The sequence below is a fragment of the Brassica oleracea genome, chromosome C2 (assembly GCF_000695525.1).
Source record: "Brassica oleracea var. oleracea cultivar TO1000 chromosome C2, BOL, whole genome shotgun sequence".
NCBI lineage: Eukaryota > Viridiplantae > Streptophyta > Magnoliopsida > Brassicales > Brassicaceae > Brassica > Brassica oleracea.
The window spans coordinates 26567341-26584338 of NC_027749.1; the positions used below are offsets into that span (position 1 = coordinate 26567341).

A 16998-nucleotide genomic window follows, 5' to 3' on the forward strand; every position below is an offset into this window, starting at 1 on the left:
CTTTTATTTCCTTTTTTCTTTATTTCTCTAACAAAGTATATTTCATGTCCGGCCCAGCTATATATTCAACAGTGTTTAAGCCTTGGCGCCATAAGAAAAAACAATATCTAAATTATCATGGTTAACACAAATTTAAATAGGACAAATCTCCAAAATACCACATTTCAAAGTTTATATCACAAAAATGGCACTCAAAAACTAAAATGACCAAAATAGCACCTTTCTAAGTTTATCCTTTGAAAATTTTAATTTTTTTATTTTTCAAAATTTGAAATCTTATCCCCAAAACCTCAACCCTAAACTCTAAACCCTAAACCCTAAAATCTAAACCCTAAACCCTAAACTCTAAACCCTAAACCCTAAAATCTAAACCCTAAACCCTAAACTCTAAACCCTAAACCCTAAAATCTAAACCCTAAACCCTAAACTCTAAACCCTAAACCCTAAAATCTAAACCCTAAACCCTAAACTCTAAACCCTAAACCCTAAACCCTAAATCCTAAACCCCACCCTTTAACTCTAAACCTGTGACTTTTGATAAAACATTAAGTGCTATTTTTGTGACTTTTAGTTTGGGAACATAAACTTGATTTAGTGCTATTTTTGTCTTTTTCTCATTTAAATATTTTAAATTTAATAAAGAGTTTGTGATTTTTTGTTTTTATTTCAGTAATTAAATAACAGTTTTTTCATGCAAAAAATACGAAATTATTTGTTAGTGACAAAAAAAGAAACAAATTAGTTGTTTATATGTTTTTGACTTGATATATACACAAAATTAAAGATGGTGGATAGGTGGAATTAAATACATGTTTTTTTAATAGAAAATTTTCCTCAATTACTATAATGAATGCATTTGATTTGATATATATACAAAATTACAAATAGTTGGAATTAAATTCTTGTTTTTATACACTTGATATTGAACTCTAAATAAATAAAGACAACAAAAAGAGTAATAGTTAAATTTAAATGTTTGAAAGGAGGTGTATAATGTATAGTCATTATAAATTGCTAAAAGTATTCAAAATCATTGTAGTCAGGATCATTGCGATTAGTGTTACTCTTCTTCCCGCCATCTCCCTTACTTGCGAACGCCGTGAAATCCACCGGTTCAGGTATGTGCGGCGGCGTTGCGCTCCGTATCAACGCCCAATTCACACCTTCGAAGAATGGATGCTGCTTGATCTCCGTCGCGCCTCGTTTATAAGCGATCCGTTTCTGCGGCTCCTTAACCAACAGTCCCTTGATCAGATCCCTCGCGGCTGAGCTCACGTGAGGGAGATCCGGGAATCTCAGCGCTTGTTTGATCACGTTGTGGAGCGTCGCGCGGTTCTCTTGTCCTTTAAAAGGCGTCGAACCGTAGAGAAGCTCGTAGATGAAGATCCCTAAGGTCCACCAGTCTACGGCGCTTCCGTGTCCTTCTCCGCGGATGATCTCCGGTGCTAAGTACTCGTGTGTCCCCACGAATGACATTGATTTCACGTTTGTTGGCTCTGCCATGAGCTCCGGCATTGATCCGTTTACGAATAGTCCGAAGTCTGATTTTGCCTTACGGTTCTTTCTCGTGGATTGCAGGATACGTGGGAAGAACGTGGAGGCTTGGGCTGTGGATTCCTCTTCGATGAATCCGACGGGACGACCGCTTCCGCCGCCGGAGGAGGAGGAGTTGACGAGAGTTGGATTGACGGAACATCGGAGGGAGAGATCGAAGTCTGAGAGCATGATGTGACCGTCGTCTCTGACCAGAACATTCTCTGGCTTCAAATCACGGTATACGATTCCGAGCATGTGTAAATACTCTAATGCCAATAGCACTTCAGAAGCAAACAATCTGTGAACCAAACAATGAAATTCTGTAAGTTCTCTGTCTGGGCAAAATATTCCTATCCGAAAAATCAAACACCGAACCTGCAATGAACCTAAATCGAAATTTATAACTACCGAACGGAGCTTAAGTTTTTAGCACCAAAAATGAAACTTGAACAGAAATGAATCGAATGGATACCCCAACACCCACCCGGACACCCCGCAATCAATTTGATTTACATACTAACCTCGCGGCGTCTTCAGTAAACCATTTGTTGGGTTGCTTCTGTCTCAAGGAATAGAGATTCCCACCCCCGCAGAACTCCATGACCAGGCAATAGACTTTATCAGTCTCGAAATGGGAGTATAATGTGGGAAGGAACGGGTGATCAAGCTGAGATAAAATCTCTCTCTCTGTTTGAGCTCGCAACAGCTTGTTCCTACTAACCAAGGAAGCCTTGTCCATCACTTTCATGGCGAAAAATGTGTTAGTCCCTCTGAGCTCAACTAGGTAAACACTCCCAATGTCTCCATAACCGAGCCGTTTCAGAAGCCGGAAATCGCTGATCCCGAGCTGGACTCCTTTAGAGGTCAACATGTTCACAGCGTCCCACCTGATGTCACCACCTGTGTGTGGCTTAGAAGGGTTAGAGGAAGTGCTCTCGATGCTGTTATTTCTTGAACTCATGTTGCTACTGCCGTTACTATTGTTGTTTGGTTTGGTGTTTGAGTTTGATGTATTGACCAGTTGTGACTCGGTCATGTTGGAACCAGGTGATGATGGGATTTTCGGACTGGGCACAGGACGATGGTGATTGCTGAACCCAGCGGGCTCTGGTTTTGTAAGATTGTCCAGCTTCTTGGGATCGAACGATGTCTTATGCATCTCTTTGTGTGGTTGTGGAGATTGATGAACAATGGTTTCTGCATCTCTTAGCGTGGTACTGGATGGAATATTTGGGCTGGGGACAGGACGGTGGTGATTACTGAACCCAGCCGGCTCTGTTTTTATAAGATTTTCCATCTTCTTGGGGTCGAACAATGGCTTCTGCATCTCTTTGCGTGGTTGTGGAGATCGATGAACAATGGCTTCTGCATCTCTTTGTGTCGTTGTGGAGGATGGGACTTTTTTACTGGGGAGAGGACAGTAGTGACTGTTGGACCCAGCAGGCTCTGTTTGTATAAGATTTTCCATCTTTTTATGATCAAACAATGGCTTCTGCATCTCTCTGCGTGGTTGTGGAGTTGGATGAATGATATTTAACGGTGGATAATCCGTAAGATTAGCTGATTCTTTTGGCCCCAAGGACGAGACACGATGACTTGACTGCACAAGAAAATAGAAAAATAACATTTCAGTTGGAAATACATATATCATTGTACTTGGGCAGCCTCGCATGTACCTACCTCAGAGGAGTCAAGCTTCTTTCCGCGCTTCGACAACATTGCTAGAGATAAGGCAAGACAAGTATTCCAGGTCAGAGAAACCTGTTTCAATGTATATAGATTAAAGCTTTCTCAATTGGAGTTGAGTCCTTAATCATCCATATATGGACGAATATTAAAAGCCTCCCTCATGTCTTGTTGAAAAGAAACTAGCTAGAAGATTGGTCTGCACGTCAAGGTAGGTATGTATATGTATTGGTAGGGAGATTGTAACAACTTACCTTCCATGTCTGAAGATTGGGGAAACCATGGAGATGGAGCAAATTTTACAGGAAAAGGTAAACTTCCAATGAATTATTCTAGTTTCTTTTTGTGGGAACATGAGAATTGTTGTCTTGGAACGAAGAGATAAGGTGGATATTATGAAAAAGAACAGAGACATTGATTAATTAAGAAAATAGAGGAAGAGAAATGGATGGAGAGAAAGTATTTTCTGTGTTCCCACAGAAAGTGGAGAAGTGGAGGGAGGAAAAGGTCCCTTCAATACATTTGAAGGCAAAGGAAAATTGTGTTCTCCCCTTGATTATCTCTTTCCTTTCTGTATTTGTTTTCTCCAATTATACCATTTAATTTTCTATCAATTTGTACTTCCAAAGTTTTATCATCTTTTTCTGTATATATATATTCATGCTATCATATTCAGATATATTATTGTTAGTACTAGAGTTAACAATAACATAATTGGGTTTCTATCAGGGTTTTGTTTTCTTCATTTTTTCCCAAAATTTATGACATGTAATGATCTCTTTCCCATCAATTTTTTAGCAGTTATCAAATTAGGTTCTGAATTGGATTTTTAAAACTTTAGTTTGAGTTTGAATCACTAAGGTTAATAATATTTGAAAAAGTTCGGTATACAGAATTTACATCAACCTTATTTAGTTTTAGATTGGATATGAATTATTCATCATGTTATAAATAAAAAAACCTTATTTTTAATATCTTAGATAAAATAAAGTATTCACGGATTTGAAAATTTTCATTGATGAAATTCATTAGAAATTGAGAAGATTATTAAAAATATTTTGTAATAATGGTATACTTAAAAATAATACCAAACTTTCAAAAGTTATAGATTTAATACGAGTTGTTTGTATCATAAATAAAAAAGCATTTTGATATCATAAGATTAAAAAATGAAAAACTAATGTCAAAATATTTTAATTGATAAATTAAGAGGGAGAAAGAGAAAAGATGTTTAAGAAAATATTTGATTTTTTTGTATACTAGTATTTAGATCAAACATTTAAAGTTTTAGGATGTTATATACAGTAAAAATCTATAAATTAATAATGTTAAGATCGAGTAATTTTACATTTTATTAATAATGTTATATACACGGGTATTTAATTTTACATTTTATTTTTTGTTTGTACATAATTTTATATTTGTAAATTTAGTTGTATAAAATCGAGTAATTTTTTATTCGTTTTAACGTAAAATGTATTACCAATATTGAGTATAAATCCAACGTTTATATAATTAGATCCATGTCAAATATATATAGCGAACAAATTTTTAAAATGAAAAAGATGGAAAATAGACAATTTTGAGTTAGTATGCTATTTTTAAATGGTACATTAGTTATAACATTTGTAAGAAAATAAAACGATTGTTAAATTTCTATCAAATTTAGAACGTATAAAAACTAAGATTTAAATCTGTAAGAAAATAAAATGAAAATGAAAATGTTATGTAATTGATAAAAATTTAAGCTTAAGTTTGTATTAAAGGTGATATTGGTTAGCAAGAATATAGGAAATAGTTTGATAGTAGATATTTATGATCTAAATTTCGTATGAAAGTGTCAATTATGGATATATTTTCTACGTTAATGTTTTAAAATTTTTAAGTTGTTTGATCCGAGAGTCAAGGGGAAAGTAAAGGGAAAGGAATAATTGTGGTAACTAATTATGTGATTTAGTAACAAATAAGAAAATTATTGTTTTTGTGTGTTTTAGTTTCCAAATCTTATTGTTATAATAAATATTCCACATTAATTATACACATTTATATAGAAATATAATAGGATCTAATATCGCAATTAAGTAAGTGTCATTTTTTGGTTAGATTTTATACATTAATTTTTGAAATTTAAACATGACTGATCCTTAAGTCAACATTATGATTTTGAAAAAATCGATTTGTGTATACTGATTATCATTAAATTTTATAGCTGTTAATATTATATATATATATATGTATAATATATATATATATATATATGATACATGGATTTGTATTGTTTGTATGAATTAATACAAAACTAAACGTATAAATATTGTAGATTTGATGTATATTGAGATTTTGTTTGTTTACAAATGATAGAAAATCTTAGCTTATACAAATTGATTTTCTATCCTTGCGTGATTCATTAAGATGTGTATATTAATTGAGGAATTGAGGAAAAATAGGTATTGGTTGTTGAATATAATAATGGAGCCGTGGAATTTTAATGTTGTAAAGTTTTTTTAATTAAAAATAGATTAATTTAACAAATGCATTAATTAAACCGTAAAAGACAAAATATCCTTAAATATAGGTTTAGTTAATATCTTAGTGGCATAGATGTGTAAATAACTTGCAAAACTAAGGAGTAATTTAAATTTGTTCTCCTCTTTTAATATATTAGATGAATTCTATTGTAAATATAAATAAACATTGCAGTTTTTTGTTTGTGCTAATATAAAAAATAAATATAAATTATTAATTTATAATTTTAGTGAAAACATATATGTACATAAAAGTTTCTGAAAACTATTATTTTATCAATTTGTGTCATCCGATGCCGCTGCAAACGGAAGTCCGTATTTATTAATTATCAAACTAGTTTAAGGCCCATGTCTAAGCCTATTGTACAATCGGGCCTGCTTTAGCAGATTAGTATCCACCATATACTAAACAACAGGTGCTTACGCGAGTGTGATCCACACTCCACTTCGGACTAGAGTCCACAGATCAGAGAGATTCAAGAACAAGAATAATCAACGAGACCAATGGCGACGGAAACGCCGGCGATACACCCCTTCGTGGCACCGTTATCGTATCTATTGGGAACATGGAGAGGGCAAGGCGAAGGTGAGTATCCAACGATACCTTCCTTCCGCTACGGAGAAGAGATCAGTTTCTCACATTCCGGCAAGGTAACCATCATTTCTCTCCTCCTTCGTTTCCTCGATTCACGCAGAGAGCCGTGATCTAATTGCGTTGACTTTATGTCTTATCGAACTGTTGTTGTTTGTATAGCCGGTGATAGCTTACACGCAGAAGACATGGAAGTTGGAAACAGGAGACCCGATGCACGCAGAGAGCGGTTACTTTCGTCCGAAGCCAGACGGTTCCATTGAAGTCGTCATAGCTCAGAGCAGTGGTCTCGTCGAGGTCCAGGTAGAAGACCTAATTACCCTTACATTTATAAACTAACAAATTCATGATTTTTCTGATTGAAATCGATCTCAGAAAGGAGCTTACAATGTCGATAAGCAAACGATAACACTCAAGAGTGAGCTTATCGGAAACGCATCCAAGGTTATAAGACATGATCCTCTCTGCGACAAACAGCTTCATGTTTGAATTGAGTTTGTTGATTTGGTCTTCTTTTTGTTTGATTTACAGGTGAAGGAGACAAGCAGAGGATTTGAATTGGTTGATGGAAAGCTATCCTACGTCGTTCATATGAGTACAACCACTAATCATCTTCAACCTCATCTCAAAGCCACTCTCGAAAAGCTTTGAAGCCCTTGCTGCAATTCTTCTCACAAACCAACTTATGCTTGTTGCTGATTCTGTTGTATCACAACCACCGTTTACCAACCATTTTGATTTGATACTTTTTTTTTTTTTATCAAATTTGATTTGATACTTTTTTTTGTGAGCTTAACGGGGCTTTCTAAAGATCAGTTTAAAAGGCCCATTAAGTATAAAGTGATTCTAATGTATTTCGTTAAGCCCATATGATTATACTTTTCTCTCTGTTTTTTAGTGCCTCTACCTTTTGATCTCAAGACTTTTTTTTTTTCTTTTTTTTTGTGACTGGATCTCAAGACTTAAGAATGGAGATTTCTGTTGCTTAAAAAAAAAAGAATGGAGATTACTAAAACATAGTCTTCAGTTTATAAAAACTTACAAGAATAACAACAAAGTTAAATATAAATCTGATGAAAGTCATAATCAACTAAGATAATTTATCACAGCTATTTTTTTATTGATCAAAGCTATTTATATTTATTGGTCAATTTCCATATGCAATCTTATTAACTTGGTATTCATACGTATTACGTAATCACATTAAAGACAGAAACTCAATCAATACATACATACAAAATCATATAGGTGTGAAGCAGACACGTTTGGGCCACGGCAAATACAAAACGTGGCGCCGTGTAACTCTTTTAGCGCTCCATGGATTTGAATTATTGTATTTAAATAGTTTCATAAGATTTTTATTTATTTCGCTTCTTATGCGATGTTTGACAAATATTTGCTTGATCATGAAACAATATCTGCTTCAGATATCTGACAATATTAAAAGGGGAATATGAAGTCCTCTCAGCTATGCCACGTTAGATAGGAAAATCAAGCCAATCAGATAGTTTGAAATTGACACGCCACATCCCTTTGTCGACATTGAATCTCAAGTAGCCAAATGTTTTGGGCTTATCTAATTTGGTTTTGGCCCATTCTAAACTTACCTTACTCCTTCATCGTCTCCACCTCTTCTCCTTCGTCACTATCGTTTCCACTCTCTCCAAATCTCCGTTACTTTGCCATAATCACCCACTCTGAATCATTGATTCCTACTCTTGACACTTTTATTCATACTAGATGTATCTTTCCACCTCCCTATTTTTTTCCTCCTATTAACACTTCTTAAAAAGGCCGATTTATTGCCTCAAACAATTTCGCAGCAACAAGCGCTTCCAAACGGACTTCTACACTTCACTTTCAATGTTCTTATACGAGAAATCCATAAAACCACATCAGTCAATGGGTATGAAATGGACATGCTTGTTGGGTTTAGAACCGCTTCTCATGGACGACAGGTATGTAATATTATTTCTAATGATATTATTAGCTTCCCCAGATTCTAATTCAATAATCCCTGCAATTCATGGCAAAGGAAACATCCAGATCAACGGGGAAGGCATCGGCGGCTCTGTTCTTCAGTGATGTCACCCCTGGATTGGGATAGTCCAAGATGCGATTCCGTTTACTTCATTTCTGGGAAGCAGTGACCAATCGGAGAAGATTATGAGAATCCATTTGTAGGTTCAGGTTTCTCATTCACGCCACTTTCAGTATGTTACTCTAAGCCTTTCAGAAATAGTGACTAAGGTCTCCCTGCTTGATCTATGTAGAGACTCAATCTTTATTTATGATGTATGAGAAGACTTATGTCTGTCTTTGTTTCCTTTCCTCAAAGCACCGACTATGGTAGTGTAACAAATTTCTTAGTGCGTGTTTGTTTGATCATTCTTATACATTTGAATTATTTTATGTTTACTGTACACTGATGTTTTCAAATTCTTTCTTTCATTTTGACTGCAGAAAAAACCCCACAACACACAAGTTAGCTTTACTTTGAAAGGTTTGGGTTTCTTTCCCTTCTATTGTTTATATATGCTTACTTTTTGTAGACACTGAAGACAATCAAATGGCTGTCTCCTTGGCTAGGATGATATTTGTTCCGTGCAACCATTCAGTCATACCAATGTTATAGATCGTACTTCAATTTTCGTAAGCCAATATGCTATGGATAGGTAATAATGGCATCTTAATGGCCTTTGGAAATTTCAGTCTAACATTTTAGACGTTCAAGCTTATACTTTTCTGAACACAGCCTTGCTGTGGATGTTCTGCATTTGGTTCAAAATAAACGTAAAGAAGGCCAAGAAGTTAGGCGAGTATAACAGCTGGGTTGGAGAGTAATCGAAAAAATCAAGATTCAAGAGTGCCTTATATATTCGATGTTTCACGCTTTCCTCCAAGCACTGAGTACAGCAAGTGTAACAGATTGCTTAGTGCACATTCTTTTTCTTATACTCTCATAGAAGATATCTCAAACTCATCGCCTTTGGAGCATACAATTATATCAAAATCTGGTGGTGGACAACTAGATCTGCTTATCTTTGATACATCATTTAAGGTTAACACAGATCATCCTTACGCATTTATAAATTTGTATGTTTTATGTTTCAAACACTCTGCTGATGTTTTCAGATTCTTTCTTTGACTGTGACTGTAGACATGATCACTCAAACCCACTTACGTTTCCCACATGTTAGTTTAATTTGAAAGATCGTTTTTTCTTCATTTCATGGTTTATATATGCTTATTTTTGTTTTGTGTAGATACTAGAGACAGTCAAACGTCTGTGTGCTAAAAGAGGTCTTTTAGTCAGAATGACGCACAAGTTTGATAACCACAAGGAGAACGAATTTCTTGAAGAATGGTCTAAAAGGTACCGAACTTTGAAAACCATCACCAACTGTCTTAATAAACCATACGCAGAGTAATAATCTTATTTGTTTGCTGCAGATAATTTTGAGTCTCTTCGGGATAGTTTACTGAATTTGAACGACCTCTCTTGGTTTTGTTTTTCTTCGGCAGGAGGAAGGAGCGAGCAGACTTGCACCAGTCTGCTGGTAACCTTGCTACAGGAGACTACACTGCAGCAGCAGTGAAAATCGCAGAGGTTCATTCAGATTTCGTGATCGGATTCATCTCGGTTAATCATGCATGCGTCTTGGAAATTGGAGATGTGTATCCGTCTATGATTCATGCTAGGCCTGCTGTTCAAATGGTGAAAGGTGGTGACGCACTTGGTCAATAGTACAACACTATGAGTCTCTCGCTCCTAGCCTTAACATTCATAGTTAGTATCTTGTGCGGTGTCTCAGGAAAGTATCGGTTTTATGTATGCTTCTTGACCTTTTCTAGAAATTTTTGATTTTAGGTACCTTTCCTTTCGTGTGGCGTTCCAGTCTTCGTAAAGACTATCTATATTCTCTCAAATGCCAATACATCATAACACCACCTACCACTGTTTGGTTCAAGCCATTACATCAAAAAGCTTACTTCAATGATCGAATGAGGATAAAAGATTCCCATCAGTTTTTTTTTGTGTTTATGGCTGTCTATAAAAATTGTTATTCATCATCATCAAACAATGATGGTGATCATGCTTATTACTATTACAAGCAGACAATATAGTTTCTGAAAAACCTATTATTATTGTTCTAAACCTTGCTTAATAATAAATATACGTGTTGTGGTAAAATTTACGCATCTTAAAGATTAGTTGTATTTAACTTCATTCATGTGATTTTTCAAAAAAAAAGAAAAAAACTTCATTCATGTTTTATGTAAACTAATTTATGATATTCTCTGATTTATGTATGTTATAAGTTGTACTCGAATTTAATCATATACGCAGGTGTGCATACTTTTAAACAATACATACAATGACACATATATCCAAAGTATATAAGGATATCATTTGAAAATTTTGTCATAATAAAATAAATTTTCTTAACAAACTTGAAATGAATAATATTACTCTCTCCATTTATTAAAGAGAGCCATTTGACATTTTTAGCACATATTAAGAAAAATAATTTAAATACATTTATAGTTTTAATAATTACAATTATTTAACTAATAATGTTTGAGATGAATAAAAGTATTTATAAGATAATAATGTATTTTGCAATTAATATTAAACTAAAAATAGATATGAACTACAATGGATTTTATAGTGATTTTATTTGCTTAATAGAAAAAAATGTTAAAATAAAAATATTGATAAAACAGAGGGCAGTATTTTATAGTAAATTTCTTAAGTAAAATAATTAGTTTTTATCTATATAATTCAAACATTATCATATAATATTTCTTATACAATAATAAGAACTAAACTTATAGACATTATTAAAAATATTATAAAAAATTAAGAGAAAAATTAATATACAAAAATAGTATTACAGCATTCCACGTAAGAATTAAGCAAAAATTCAACACAAATAAAAAGAAGAACAATTCCAACCTACTTATATTATCTTTATTGTTTTAGTGGTGTTACTATAATGAATTTTTGGTTACATAAATGTAACAAGATTTTAAAATTGGGTAATTGATAACATTCACACAAAATTTAAAATAAAAATTTAACAATTTAAAAGTAGACAATCCGCGCGTAGCACGGAAAAATATCTAGCAATACTAACTAGAATTTGGACCCGCACATCCGTACAGATATTTTTTTTATAAATGTACAACTTTGATATTATCCTAAACTTTTTAAATATATGATTTACATTTTAGTGTTATATGCGATCTAATATGTTAGTCCACATCTGAGTAAAATATGTTTAATTAAAATCACATATTATAGCACTTACATCTTTATATAGCACTGTAGCTATGAAAATATTGAAGGTTAACTATATTATAAAAAGCGTATAGTTGTATAAATATAATTTACCAATCGTAAATTCATATTAATAGTAAAAATTGAAACAATGTTGATGTATATTAGGCTTTGGAAAGTTTAAATGCTAGAATAGATAAGAAACAATTAAATACCATGAAATTTTGATAGGTGTTAAATGAAAATAAATGGTGAAAGTTTTAAAAATGTATAGTACTTTGTCATAAAAATAGGAGTGGGACATTTGAAATATTGAAAGTAAATTATGGGAACTTCAAAAAGATTTTATCAATATCTGTTTCTAGTAAAATATGAACATGTCCAAAACTTAAATGACAACATTTATAAATAGATAAAAAATAAGACACAAAATTAATATAATAGATGGATATAACACTTTTTATTTTCTAAAATAAATAATGTAAGAGCACCATTAACCCTAGCACTCCAAGTGGGGTGCTTAAATTTTTTTATTTTTTTTTTGGTTTTTTCTCTGATTAAAAAAAAATATATTAAAAACGAATCAATCGCGGACCGCCACGTATCAGTGAGGTCCGCGAAACAGCTCAAACATCGACGCCAAATCTGGTGGGCTCCACCAACAAGCACTCCAACTCAAAATTTACTTGTTAGTCGCAATCTATCGAAGAGAAGTTAGGAGTTCATTCTTGAAGTTGTAGGGTGGTAAATCTTATGGAATTGTGATATCCACCTATTTTGTGGACACTATTTTAAATGATAATAATGAAATGGTTCTGGATTTTGGTGGGGAGCGTATCAATATTGAATGGACACAGTCATATATACGAATGGGCCAGTTGGCACCTAATGATACAAAAGAAAATTAAGCTTGCAATAATGGAACCACGCCAAAGGCAAGAAATCTTGTTCTACAATCTTTGAATGACATTCTTCAAAAAAATCCAAACATCACTTGTTGCGTATATGAATTCTTCATATTTTGTTTGTAAACATCGATGATACATAACTAATTTTATTTTTCTGACAAAGGATGATACATAACTAAGTAAAATATAGGCAAAGGAAGAATCCATATACTACATACCGTTTGTCTATTTTTATGTTTTAATCTATGGAATAAAAGAATTGATAAATATATCAAAAAAGTTATTACAAATCTGAAATTTCTCCAAATATACTATGTTTGTTCATATTTTTTCATTGAAGATTATATTAAAATTTGTTTACATACAAACACTTAAGAATTAATCATATACATAATTCAGAAGTACCAAAAATAATGCTAGAGGTTCATGAATATAAATATACCATTTCGTGAACGGAAAAAGTGAAGCATTTTGTGAATTTTTAATTATTTGTAGTATCTTTTTGAAGAATAATAATAATCTTAATTGGTAACCAATAATAAAATGAATAAGAAGAAAATGAAAGAACGGAAAAAAAAAAAATGTTCTTATCCTAATTTGGTAAGGAATAATTGTAGTCTTTTATTTTTTAAAAGTTAAGGAATGTTAAGAAATTATATATAATAAATATTTTTCGTAAATGGTGTAAATCGTAAAGAATCAACTATTCTCATTTACTAAGAGTATTGCCTCCGCGCAAGCGCGGAATTGTGGACATAGTTTTTGTTTCATCTCAATATTTGTTTGAGTTATTGTAACTGTGAATTTTACGTTTTGGGTTGATCATTGTTTTTCAAGTATTTTATTGTTATAGGGTTAGAGCTGTGATGATGAACTGTGTATGCACTGTTCTCCACTCATGAAGGACTAAACTGTGTTCGTAATGTGATTGATATAGTTTGTGGTGTTGTTTGATGTGTCATTGAGACTTATTGTTTATTTGTCTTTTTAATTTGTTACTTGTACTGTTGAGATTACATAAATTATATTAAGGTTGTTGATATTAAGGTTGTTGAAAGTACCGTTTTGTTTCTGGATACTTTTTTCCAGTTTAGTTGTGTTAGTTGTGTGTATTAAATAATAATTTTTTTTATTCTTATTATGTTGATTATATGTTTATTTTTATTTTTAAACTTGTTGTTTTTACCGGATCTTTAAAACAAATATTTGTTGCCAATGCTATTGTATTCTTATGAGAAATACATATATTCGTTTAAAACCCATTAAGACCCAAATACTAATTGTCACTCATGAGAGTTCTAGGTTTGTGTTCGCAATCACTTGAAGATTGTCGAACGGTCTAATCTTGACAGAAGATTGATCTCAGGAGCACCCGTGATGACTTCATCAATAATGGTTAGTGAGATGAAACGAATGAGAAATGAATGATCATTTATCTTGAACATGCTTGAGCACCTAGCGACTCAAAACGATCGACTTTCACAATGGAACCTGCTTTCAAAGATGGCATGTAATGATTAGCACGTCCGATGGGAGTAAACCCATGAATCACGGAATTTGCAAATAATATTATTCAACAAATAATCATGAAATCAATTAAAACAATTATGTTAAATAAGTGTGATAGATCGAAGATTAACTTACTTTTTCATCAAGGAAGAGAACCGTGATTCCCACAAACTCCATGTCTTTCTTGAAGTTCAGGGAATCCCAGAAATGGAGGAAGCCAGAGGCTATGCTCTGACTACTACGACCAAGACGGAGAGACTCGAAGGTTGAGTGACGGACACCGGGACGCCGGTTTGAGGAACCGGAGAGGCAGAGAGAAACATTTTCTAGAAGATGGTTAAATCTAAGAGGAATCAATGAGTTTTGTGAAGATGCAGATCGAGTTCATCAAAGATGAGAATCATATATATATGGTTTACAGAGAGGCTACAAATCAGGAACATTTATGATCAAGCGATTTAAGATGGGGACATGAAGAGTTCACCGGGGAAAAATAGATTACGAACAGACACACGGCGCAACTCTGTAACTCAGATTTGTTTGAGACAATGATGAAAAGAACTCAAACTCATGTTAAACGAAAACAGTTTACAATATGAAAAAACTATAATTATTGCAGACTTAAGCTTTTTATCATATAACGTGATGAAACCAATAACACACTTGTTGGCCCGACCCTCAGAAGAAGCCGAAGTAGCAAGGGCTTCCGATCAAGGTACAAAGTACCATTTAGCTTAGTGGTATAAATGTTGGTGTTTATATCTCAATAACCCGGGTTTGAACCATGGGATTGATACTTTTTCACACTTTTTAAAAGTGGGATCCACAAAACGATGACGTGGTGCACTGAGGTGAAATCAAAAACTCAACTATTATATTATAGATTTTTTTTGTCACCAGTTAGAGCCTTGGTATCGCTCGGATTGGAAGATATGTGGAGAGACCGAGTGAGAGAGACAGTGTCAAATCCATTGTTTTCAACTATCTATTATTATATTCTTTTTTTTTTTTGAAAAATGATAATTTTGTTTACCATTTTCCGGTTGTGTCAGAAGGTACAGAGGTAACTTGTTGCAGAAAGCAAAACTAAACAACTGAATAAAAAGGATACTAGGCATAGGCATAAACCAAACTTAACCAGTCCCAAACCGGCAATAAAAAATCAACTCAGAACGAGAACCCTAAGACGCAAAACTGGAATCAGGAACGGACGATCACATTGCAAGACGGTGAGGACCTCACCGACACGGAACCACCACCCCAGTCAACTAGCACCGAACCCAAGCCATCGAACTTCCAACATCGCAAGTCGGCTCACCATTGTTGATTCGGCTGACCTCCACCGGAGATTAGAAAGCCAGCGTCCTAAGCACCAAGTAAAAAGGCGGATCCGGTGACGGCACAAACTTCGAAGCAATCACGAGATCTGAACAGGAGCAACCACAAACCCAACCGACGAGAGACCAAGAGGACCCGAGCCGGCTCTAGGAAGGGCTTGTTGTAGCGCGCTGCCACAAGGAGAAAAGAAAGACACGATGACCAGTCGTGAGACCTCCCCTTCCCTCCACGCATTCCTCCACGCATTCCTATGCTGAGAACCAGAAGAAGAAACTCCACACATCAGGCCACGACACACCACCGCTGGTCACGACATGCAAGCGGATTGATGAAGACCTCGAGAACAAGCCAGAGACGCCGAAAATCTCTGAAATTTGCGCGTCGAAGTAACTCGCCGTCTCAGCGCCACCACTTCCCACCTCCATGAAGCACAAGAACAACAGATCCGGGGAAGAGGACAACCAAGACGACACCACGAGCCGCCACCACCTGCAACAGAACCGGAGAAAAAAGGGGGAAACCTCTCGATTCACAAGCAGAAACCCTAAACGCCGACTCCGGCTAATGAAACCACCCCACAAACCTCGCCGTCACTCCAAAAACGCCGAAGAACTCCTGGAGACTGAGCCGCCGCGGTCAGATCTGAAACCAATAGGGTCGGACGAGCTAGAGACACGAGCATATCGGAGCGGGGGAGAGAGACAGACAGACGGAGCAAAGAAAAAACGAGGGAGGAGGAGCAAGCTCCGACGCCGGAGAGGCCGGCGTCGGAGGAACGGTGGCGGCGATTGTAGAGGTTTATGGAGAGAGAGTTTTTCCATGTGCTTTCTAATATTATATTCTTTCTCTTCTTTTTTTTCCAAAACCATATTCTATGCATTTTATCATTTTCCCGACCATGAGAATTGGTCCTAACATTTTTTCCATAGAATATATATATATTCATATGGAAGATAATTAAATTAATTGTGTTAGCTTAGCTAATGCCAAATTAATATTCTTATTTATTTCTTTTTATAACCTTTTGAAGAGCACTTTGAAATTATTATTTTTATAAAAGACCACTTTGAAAAGAGTTGCGTAATAAGAATACCATAGGTTCCAGATAGAAAAGTTGGCAATAAAACATGTTTTAACTTCGTCTATATAGCCTAATCGAACGGCCAGTGTTCTCAAATTCCACGTGAACAATTCTTGACCATCCATCTGTACCTCTTCCCAACCTCTTTGTTTTAATTTTAACTATAGATTCCAACTAAAATAAATAAGAAGAGAACAAAGAAATAAAAAAAAAAAGGGAAAATTGCCAAGTGTGACTCAAAACTTGGAGTCAAACCCAAAACAATACCCCAACTTGGGTCAAAGGCAAAAGTAACCTAAAAGGCTATTGAAATTACAACTATCCCCTTGTAACCAAACAAGAAAACGGAATTTTTTTTACGTTTCTACCCCTCGCAAGTCGTCTGTTTAGACGACTTGAAAATAAGTCGTCCAGACGACTTAACTGAAAGTCGTCTGGACAGTTAGTCTTAAACATAATTTAAAAATTTTGTAAAAAATATTTTGATAAGTGAAAAATGGGAATTATGTAATTAACATATGTCTTAGGAGGTATAAATT

General features: G+C 34.4%; 2 protein-coding genes and 1 long non-coding RNA gene across 5 annotated transcripts; 2 read left to right on the forward strand and 1 right to left on the reverse strand.

Moving 5' to 3' along the window:
* Positions 1-961: 961 nt before the first annotated feature.
* On the reverse strand, positions 962-3691 carry LOC106325230 (serine/threonine-protein kinase AGC1-7). Of its 2 annotated transcripts, XM_013763261.1 has the most exons (4): positions 3477-3691; positions 3217-3297; positions 2058-3136; positions 962-1834 (listed from the first exon to the last, which is right to left on the reverse strand). In XM_013763261.1, exons 2-4 carry the CDS (start codon positions 3253-3255, stop codon positions 1015-1017), a joined length of 1938 nt encoding a protein of 645 aa, XP_013618715.1. In that variant the 5' UTR covers positions 3256-3297; positions 3477-3691; the 3' UTR covers positions 962-1014. The 2 variants fall into 2 exon arrangements, with proteins under 2 accessions (XP_013618715.1, XP_013618714.1); XM_013763260.1 differs by lacking the exon at positions 3477-3691 and having other exon boundaries at positions 2058-3230.
* Positions 3692-6135: 2444 nt separating this feature from the next.
* Positions 6136-7229, forward strand: LOC106325518 (UPF0678 fatty acid-binding protein-like protein At1g79260). The gene is made up of 4 exons (XM_013763566.1): positions 6136-6398; positions 6502-6642; positions 6715-6783; positions 6871-7229. The coding sequence occupies exons 1-4, from the start codon at positions 6252-6254 to the stop codon at positions 6988-6990; spliced, it is 477 nt and encodes a 158-aa protein (XP_013619020.1). The 5' UTR covers positions 6136-6251; the 3' UTR covers positions 6991-7229.
* Positions 7230-7924: 695 nt separating this feature from the next.
* Positions 7925-10402, forward strand: LOC106326057. Of its 2 annotated transcripts, XR_001267123.1 has the most exons (7): positions 7925-8245; positions 8339-8688; positions 8803-8842; positions 8929-9014; positions 9095-9400; positions 9606-9715; positions 9865-10402. It is a non-coding gene; the product is annotated as an uncharacterized LOC106326057 (long non-coding RNA). The 2 variants fall into 2 exon arrangements; XR_001267122.1 differs by having other exon boundaries at positions 7925-8688.
* Positions 10403-16998: the final 6596 nt, after the last annotated feature.

What these genes read in the sequence shown, in the direction of transcription:
- LOC106325230 (XM_013763260.1), bottom strand. Translation starts at nt 3,208, where the DNA reads ATGCGAGGCTGCCCAAGTACAATGATATATGTATTTCCAACTGAAATG. An exon ending in TTTACTGAAGACGCCGCGAG is followed by an intron (nt 1,835 to 2,057) that starts GTTAGTATGTAA and finishes TTTGGTTCACAG; the next exon opens with ATTGTTTGCTTCTGAAGTGC.
- LOC106325518 (XM_013763566.1), top strand. Translation starts at nt 6,252, where the DNA reads ATGGCGACGGAAACGCCGGCGATACACCCCTTCGTGGCACCGTTATCG. An exon ending in GTGGTCTCGTCGAGGTCCAG is followed by an intron (nt 6,643 to 6,714) that starts GTAGAAGACCTA and finishes AATCGATCTCAG; the next exon opens with AAAGGAGCTTACAATGTCGA. An exon ending in TTATCGGAAACGCATCCAAG is followed by an intron (nt 6,784 to 6,870) that starts GTTATAAGACAT and finishes TTTGATTTACAG; the next exon opens with GTGAAGGAGACAAGCAGAGG.